This window comes from Python bivittatus, unplaced genomic scaffold (genome assembly GCF_059951505.1).
Source record: "Python bivittatus isolate LINGU-HERP-01145 unplaced genomic scaffold, Pbiv_v1 ctg000350_np1212, whole genome shotgun sequence".
Lineage (NCBI taxonomy): Eukaryota > Metazoa > Chordata > Lepidosauria > Squamata > Pythonidae > Python > Python bivittatus.
In genome coordinates this window covers 30,992,744-31,002,381 of record NW_028277074.1, presented here as the reverse complement: position 1 = coordinate 31,002,381, position 9,638 = coordinate 30,992,744, and the positions used below count along the sequence as shown (strand labels likewise).

General features: G+C 33.9%; 1 protein-coding gene across 4 annotated transcripts in view; it reads right to left on the bottom strand.

Annotated features, from left to right (window-relative positions):
• KLHL15 (kelch like family member 15) overlaps positions 1-9,638 on the bottom strand; it is a 34,598-nt gene that overhangs the window by 7,249 nt on the left and 17,711 nt on the right. For all 4 annotated transcript variants that reach the window (XM_088144822.1, XM_088144823.1, XM_088144824.1 and 1 more), the window contains one exon: positions 6,310-7,021. In XM_088144822.1, coding sequence (XP_088000948.1) covers positions 6,310-7,014 — 705 coding nt within the window. In that variant the 5' untranslated portion in view covers positions 7,015-7,021. The remainder of the gene's footprint in view (positions 1-6,309; positions 7,022-9,638) is intronic.

Here is a 9,638-nt window from a genome sequence, read left to right as displayed (position 1 = left end):
CTAAGGATAGAGCAAAATATGTGTATTTATTTTCAAGATGTATCTACCACCTGAAACTAGGCAGACTCTAGGTATCCTAGATACTAGGTTTAAGAACTTACTCATAAAATGCAATATAAGTCAATATAATAATTTAAATAGTAATCCAATTAAATCTCAAATTAGTGCTAAAAATAGTAAGTTAAACTTACTGAATATACCACTGCTGGTTATAATTATTCCCCGAGGACTTCAGGAACAGCCATGTTTTCTCTTGCTTCCAGAAATCCATGAGGATGAGGGCTATCCTTGCCTCAGGAGGCAAGCTATTTCAAAGAAATGGAGCTGTGCAAAGAATATCCCATGCTGGGACCCTTCCCACCATAACTCCTGGCCCATTGGGGACAAAGGGCAGAAATGGTTGGGGAAAAGTGGTCCCTAGGACACGCAGGCCCCAAGCTATATATCACTTTGTATGTAGCATACTAACCAAGGAGAACATTATAGAAAAGTTGTTCAGAAATAAGTTGGCCTAATTTCCCCAATTAAGGGAAACCATGAAACAAATACTTCAAATAAGATTTATTATCTGAAATCCTAAAAACCCAGCAGATCTTGTTAAATAATCTGATCAACCAGTGTCACTTCCTCTCTGCTGCTCTTCAACAGAATTACTCAGAGTTGTACAATTCTGATGGCTGTGGCTACACTGAACAACATTTTTTCTCCTCTTCAGTATGACAGATCCCAACACTGATTTGTTTAGGTATCTTTAAAAAAAATTAACATTTTTAGATTGGCCTTCTTCATCATTGACTCCTTCTACCATATAACTCCATCTAACATTTATCTTTTAATGATTTATTTTACCAGATTTGTAAACCAGTTCTGATCCTTTTCAACAAAAATATACTTTTAATAAATAACTAAATCCCTTTCCCCACATTTTGATGTATATTTCTCCAAGGCCATAAAAACATCCAACAGAAGGAACCATTTAAATTGTCTGGTCCCCTGAAACATCCCTTTCAAACTTCAAATTCACAAATAAGCTTCATTACAGTATAAAGTTATCAGACCCTAAAGTACAAAAGATTACCATATCAGCCAAATACAAACTTGTATTCCACTAGCTGACTAATTCATGTAGTCAACATACATGCACAGCATCACCAATAGTGAATTCCCTAACATGATACTGAATTCCCCAAAGCTCTGCTTTTTAAAAAATATTAAACTTGTCTAGTCTAATACTGAGGCAAGTTCTCCAGTTGCATTATATTACTTCTGACTTGACAACACAGCTAATTAGGGCCCTGCAAAATTCAGAATTTGAATCAGAAGATGTAAATAGCCATGGTTGCTTTAATGATAATCCATCTGCATTTATATGTTCTGTTTATGCATTTAACACCTTTCAAATCTTCCTTAATTGTACAAGAATGCCAGTCACAGTAACAATGCAAGGTTGATCATCATTCAGTTATATGTAGCAGGACTTACGTGATTTTATTTCACAAATTAAAGCTAACAAGAAAACAGTAACAATTTTAGGGAACCCACTCTGAGTTTATACACTTTTTTAGAACATATCCATAGGTAGTCCTTGTTCAGTGACCACTCATTGAGCAACCATTTGAAGTTATGATGGTGCTGAACAAGGGGACTTATGACTGTTCCTTGTAGTTGCGGTTGTCACAGCGTCCTTGCGATCATGTGATTGCAGGCACTTGACAACTGGTTTGCAATTACATTGCAGTGTCACATGGTCATGTAATAGCCATTTGAGACCTTCACTGCCAGCCTCCGACAAACAAAGTCAACAGGGAAGCTGTCAGGAGGTTGCAAATGGCAATCACATGACCATGGGACACTGTGACTACATGGGATTTGTCTAACAATGGCAACTGGAACTACCACAACTGCTGTAAATCAACATGGTCACATGATGTTGTGCTTTACAACTGTGTCGCTTAGTGATGGAGTTGCTGGTCCCATCATTAAGTGAGGACTACTTATACTTTTAAAATTAAATATTTCTTTAGCTAATAATAGGGAAAGTCTCTATTATCAATTACATGAATGAGAATTGTAATGTCTCATTTTCACTCTACATGAATTGTTTTAATATAACACGCATTTCTTCCTTGTCTCGTTTCTTCTTATCTAACAACATGCCAAGGCCACCAACCTAGAAATGTATTTTTAGATTTTTAGATTTTTAAATGTGTCTTCTTGTAAATTACATTAAATAAAAGTGATCTTGAAATAAACACCTATTTGATATTTATGAAACTTAACTTGAAAAGCTATTGTTACAAGGAAAGTTTAGTTTTAACACTTTTATTTCTAAAGTTCCACCTTCAAGATAGCCTCAAAAATAATGTGTTGTTAAATTACATCCCTATTACTTGTCTTCACCATGAGAATGATTATTTACTAATTAATTAAATTTATTTCATAAATCGTTTACACCAATTAAACTTTGAATCACTACAATAAAGTGATTTGTGTACAACATGGTTCTTGCTTCAACTAGACCACCTATTATATTCTTAAAAATGAAATCTGAACAGAGACGCAAACCAAAGATCAGTTTATATAATATGTCCTTAATACAGTGTTGTTTGATCCATACCAAGTTCCTTTTTTAACAGTAACCATTTCATAAAAAGGAAACACTTTCTTCTCTATTCTGCCAATGCAGGTCTAAATACTTCTGGAACTTTTAATTTCTTTGTCACTATTTGTTTAAGAGTCCTTTATTGCCATCCTGGATCTCAATGCTATCAGCTGTTAGCTTGAGCATCACCCTATTCCTCTCTTTCACCACCCCACTCAAAACATGCATACCAAGATACCTTTTACATTTACTTAACAATTCACAGGACAAAAGAGATGATGCTAGAGCAAAGCATTTTGAGAAAAAATGGGCAGAGTCTCCAGACAAAAGTTACAGGTAGTCCACACTTAACTATGGTAATTGGGAGCCGCAACTCGGTCACTAAGCAACGTGGTCATTAAGCGAGACATCACATGACCACGATGGGCTTACGACCTCACTTCTGCCACAGTCATTAAGCAAACCACCTGGGGTCATTAAGTGAGACATCACATGACTGCAACTTGCAATTTTACTGCTGGCTTCTCCATTGACTCTGCTTGTCAGAAGCCTGCTGTGAAGTGTGCAGGTGGCAATCACATGACCATGGTACATTGCCACATTTGTAAACACCCACTGGTTGCAAAGTGCCTGAATCTCGATCACATGATCGCGGGGATGCTGCAATGGTCATAAGTGAGAGGACCAGCTGTAAAGTTACTTTTTCAGCACTATTATAACTTTGAATAGTTGCTAAACAGGGCAATTGTTAAGCGAGTACTACCTGTACAAATGAAACTAAGTCTACACTGCAGATAGATGAGTGACAGCAATAAAAGTACAGTACTTTAAATTGATAAGTTCTCAGAGCTTTCGGGTAAAAAATGTCCTCCTTCTTTTGGAAGCTAATGAGATGGGCGGTGACAAATTTTTATATATATATATAACATATATATATATATATATATATATATATATATATATGTTAGCCTTATTAATAGATGAGATATATGAACTTATATGAAGATAGACAGATAGATAGACAGACAGACAGACAGACAGACACAGACAGACAGACAGACAGACAGACTACAAATGCATACACTAAAAAAAAACAAAAACTAAACCTGGAGACAAAAGGATGAAAAAACAGATATAAATATCTAAAAGTAAATGAAGCAATAAAAATCATACAAGGAAAACAAATTAAAGTTTCATTAATTCAAATATTTGTAACCAATGATTACAGTACACAACAATCAGAATATTTATTTTTAAATATTTATTTTTTTTTTAATTCAATATATAGCATTATGGTTAAATGTTGGAAAATATACTTGCAATACTATTGGTTACTTAGCTTGATCTCTTAGGATGTAGTCATTTCACTTTTAGCTCAAAGCAGATAATCTCATTTTATATTTATATATATCTATATATCTAATAGATATAGATAGATAGATAGATAGATAGATAGATAGTACCTTAACGTGAACATACAAAATATGGTAATAAAGATCGTTATAAAATCTGATTTTAGAAATATATATAAAGTACCTTAACATGAAAATACAATATACAGTAATAAAGACTCCCTTTGCTCTAAAATGTGCCTTTAATGTCAACCACATCAATTAAGTTTCACCTAACACTTTATCAAAATATACATGGATTTTAGCATGTTGTATATTTTTAACAGGCATAATAATTCTATAGATATTAAAAGAAAACTGTGCAGTTGACATAACATCTTTACCTGACATGACACTATTATAGTTTGCAGATAACTTCAATTTTACAAATTATATTTGTGTATTAGTAGCAGTTGAATAGCAAGTGCAGAATTTATACTGGATTACATAAACATATTTCAGAAGTACTATGTATTAATTAAAGCTTTGTCTATAAAATAACACAGATTATGCATAGAGAGAAGATATACTTGAGAAGAGTTTGCTTTCTTAAAATCTATTACAAGAATATGGAAACTTACAACTCTCCAAATATGCTAGCCTATAACTCCCAGCATCTCTTTCAACAGTTCAGGCATGCTAATACTTCTGGAGTTCTATTAGGTCAGCAACATCTAAAAAGCCATAGTTTCTCCACATCTATACTTTTTTAAATTAGATTAATCATATTACATTCTAGTCACCAAATATTCACCCATTCCTGGACAAGATTTTCCAGCCAACCATTGATGTTGAGGCTGTCAAAAAATCCAATTCTATATAATGCAGCGGTACATAAGCTATATCTTGAGATTTGTTTTCCAATTTTACACTATCATACCAATAATTTTTATTTGGAAATTATAGAAGGACTGTTATTTATATAATCAGATTTAGGGGTAGGGGGAAGATAGGCATCCTATCCAAGCAGGATGATACATCTCTTACAGGCTATGCATACTTCTGATACACAAGTAACCAGAGAAGACCCATCCTTTAGCTACATAAAAAGGAAACACTTATAGTTGGCCTAATTTAACTTTGTTTTGTATTTAATTTGTTTAAGCAATATTACGTATCACTTACTTTCTCTGTTGCTTCATCCCTTATTCATACCCTGTTTATTTTTCTTTAATATTGTCAGTCCTGACCTTTCCAATTTAAAGAGCCTTTCTAGAGTCAAACTGTGCTAAATTCCTAAAGTCATAATTTAAAGCCTCCTCTCTTTAACTAGTAAACCTGGTCAATAAACTAGTTCCTAATTGATTCAAGCTATTTCTTACACTCCAACAACCATATCCTCCAAAGATCTGTACTAGCCCTAACCTAGTGCACATCTACCACAGCCTCAACCTAGTGCACATCTACCACAATCCCCACTGTTCTGCCACTGGAGAAGAGCAATCTTGGAAGAGGAACCACAATTTATATCCCAAGCAAACAATTTATGTTATATCCCAAGCAAACAGAGCCTCCCATATATTCCTATGAAGAAACAGAAAATAGAACTAAAACTTAGGACCTCATATCTCTTTCTACAGAATCAGAATAAAGAGTACCAGATTCCCTAAACATACAAGCATGAAGAGCTGATCTCAGAGTTCACCTGCAGTTATTGAGCATATCATCTTTTTAAATTTCTTAATGAAGACCCCTAATTTTTTAAAATTACAGTTTAGATCCTGCACTGATACTGTTGGAACCAAAAAAATAAGGACAAGAAGGGAGCACTATGTACTGTATGTCACCTTGAGCTCCTGTACAAATGGGATATATATCAAATCAATAAATCAGGTTCAACATCTAAAGATAAATGCTGAGTTTCATTCTCTAGCACACTCTTACATTTTTGAACTTTTTAGAAGGAAGCTAAATTTTTTAGAAGGAAGCTAAAACCCTTACATTGTATTTTATTTTTCAACATATAAGATTTTCACAATTGTGCCATATTAATACACATCAGTATATGCAAACCATAGATTTCACTGATTATCATAAACACAGTCCTGTAGACTTTTCATTACTGAATGGTTTTCACTTTCATTGATCAAAAAAGTTGTAGACCTACCTGTTTTCTGATTGTAAATCCTTATAGATTGCAACTGGGGAACTTTGCTTTTAAAATTAAATGGCACTCATTTCAGACATGATTTCAAGATTCCACTTTCTAAAACACTGTCTTATATTTCCCCTTCAACTAATTTTGGGAATTTTACCTATGAATAGCATGCTGTCCTAAGCACATGAATACTATCTACTGCTTTCAAATGCACCAACCTTTTCAAAAACACTGGATGGTGTCATCAAACAAAACCTGATGTTCTGAATGATGGTGTCGGTATGCCTCCAGCGTCTTCTATCATGCCGCAGCCAAGCCTGAACAGCCTCGTAGAGTTCTATCTCTGGGAATCTGCTCAGATGATCATTATCCAAATAAGTCATAAGCTTTTCAAAACTGAGATAGGACAAAAAATCAGGTCTGGCCATGAGAGGCACAAAATTTTCTAACAAAAAGGAATCCAGCTTTTCTCTTACTCCTTCGATGTTTACACCAAAGTCATCTAAAAGTCTCATAATTTCTGCACAGTTTTCCAAACATATTTTTGCTAAAAGAAAGGAGCAGCAGAACTTCACCACTTCAATAAGTTGAACATACATGGCAGCCTGCAGGATCTCATGAACAGTGCTCATACTCAGTTCAATAGTTCCATAATACATGAACTGGAGAACATGGTGGAAGCCTGTTGCTGTCAGTCCTTTTAAGTGGATTTTGTCTTGATCTCGTTCTCTCATATCAGCAGTAAACATAATCCTGAAGTAATCACTTTGGGTGGCAAGAAGTGCTTTATGAGCTTGAAATTGGTGATCCTCAATAACAAGAGTGACATCAAGCAATAATCCCTCCTCATACAGTGTTCTGAACCCAGCTGAGACACTGGTGTCATGGATGGAGGAACTAAATCCTTCCACGTCCCCTGCCATGAATCACCTGGAAAAAATGTAAATAAAGAAAACTTTAGAATTTCATAAAATTCCTGAAGCTTAGAAACACCTTAATATTTAATCTATTGTTTCATTTTCTAATATTGAATAATATTGTCATTTTATTCAGCAACAGTCAGTATAGAAAATCTTGCTTTATCAAAAGTGAAGTTGTCATAACAATCAGTTGGAGAAAGATTTGTTTAAATATTAACTTTTAAACTCTTTATCCCCAACTTTTACACTATGTGCATTAACTATAATCCCGTTTCATGGACATGACCTAGGTTTAAACTAAGAAATATTAAACTTGAACAAAGAGCAGCCTTATTTGCAAATGAAGGGATCTTAGGACAGAAGACGCTACATTTAATAGGATTTTTTTTTAATGTTTTTGAGCCATTCTTGACTTCTGGTAACTGCCTAGATAAGTCCAAGTAGTTTTCTTGACAAGAGTTTTGGAAGTAGTTTGCCATTGCCTTCTTCCTAGGGCTCAGCGGGAGGGAGTGACCTAATGTCAGCCAGCTGGCTTTGTGTCTAAGGAAGGACCAGAAATCACAGTCGCTTGGTTTTTAGCCTAGTGTCTTAAACCACTACACCAAACTGGCTCTCTGTTCCATAAGCAAAGTTATCTAAAAGCCCAGAAGAGACAACTCCTGCCTCACTTACAATATTGTACCAAGTCATACAGTAAGCTGTAAGATATTCAGCTTCTTAGTTACCCTTTCCTGTTTACTTATCTTTAACCTGTCACTCAGTAGCGAAATAGGCATCATTTCACATGAAAACAAGAAATGCTGAACTTACAGCACTACAAATACACCTTTTCATTATTCCCAATATATTTTCATCAGTATATCAATTTGGTCTAATATGAACATCAAGAAATTAAAATATTTTTAATTTTAATTTTAAATAAAGTATTATATTTTAAATAAATAATATTTTAAAATATACTTGACACAGTCTGAATCTATTCTCAAAAACATCTATTGTTTTTAATAGCATATTTTAACTAACTAAATATTTGACAAGGCTGACATTTTGAAAATCAGAAAATGGTTCAGTACATACTTTTGATTTATAGGCAAATAGCTTGGTCTATAACAAGAATGTAGTAAAACACAAAGTAGATTTAGTAACACCAAAAAGAATGTAAAGTAATTAGAAGTTTTGTGGCTTTTGTAAGTAAGCCTAAATATCAGCATTATTTATATTCTTTAGCGAAATAGAATTACTTGTCCAATATACAAAAATGTAACAATATATCTATCTTTTTGAACAAATCCCAAACATTTCTGAAAAATGTTTGAAAAATGCTAAGTGAAACTACCATAAAATAAAGGTTTATACAGCCTTTTTACACAGGTAATTAATATTTCAGGATAAACAGCAGCCGTCAAAAATTAATTATAGATAACAGAGTACTACAAATCATCATCATCATCATCATCATGAAAGGGCTGTTATTCAAATTAATAATGAACAAAGCTTAAGTAACTGATGCATTAACAGTGGTAAACATGACACACATTACATGCAGAGTGTTAAATCAAAAGCACAAGATAGAACCAAGTGAAATACACAATACTACATCCAAAGTGCTTCAAGGAATATGCAGTCTAACATAGATTGCTCAGGATGTAATGTCATCTGACTCAATTCCTACAACTGGAGCAATATTTAGAAAATCATATCTATATTTTTCCCATGATAAATTAGGATAACAAACAAGTGTGTTTTTGGCTTGCTTTTACAGAATACTCGGATGGATTATGAAAGCAAGCTAGAGCTTTGTCAAGTCATGCCAAATTTCACTGAAATTAATGCAAAGCTTTTCAAGTAACATTACTTTAAAATCTCATTTTAGAAGTCCCTGTAACATTGTCTTTTGGGGACAGAAAGTGATGCAAATTTCAACTACAATAACTTCAGTGAAATTGAATCATTCCAAATTGTAGATGGATAAATGGAAAGGATTCATATAAAAGAAATAAGACTTGATAAACAATTATAACTTTTTTTCCCAAGCCGGTGTTGATTCTTGGGAGTTGCATCAGATATACTGTATAACAGATGAGAACATTGATATTTTCTATAAAATAAAGTTATTACTGTGCCAGCTGAAGCAACTCAGAAAAGACCATCACACATGAAGATGGGAGATTGGATGAGGGTTAGGTATTATGATAGAATGAATGATAAATAAAGGTATCTCTCCACCCTCCAGGAGTCAGGTGATTAAGGCCAATAATGATCATAAGAGTCACTTTGATAGCTCTACTGTCAAATCAAAAATTAAATCCAGTATTACTGCTTCCTCATCACAGTGTTTTATGCAAAAGAACACAGAAGTTCCTTACTGTTTATGTAAAAAATGAGAGTTAGATCATTTTCTCTTTTCCACTGTAGTTGCTGTGTTTCCATCTGTTGCAGTATCCCTGAGACCCAGTGAAATAAATCAAAATTATAACTTCATGGAGGGCCCATAAAAAACTTAGATTGGAGCAGATTCAAATCCATCCAGTCAATCCAAGGAAGTAAGCTACTGATTTGCCTTGGAAATTGGAATAGAAATAAATCCAGTACATGGCACACTCATAGTTTCTAACAGACAACACATG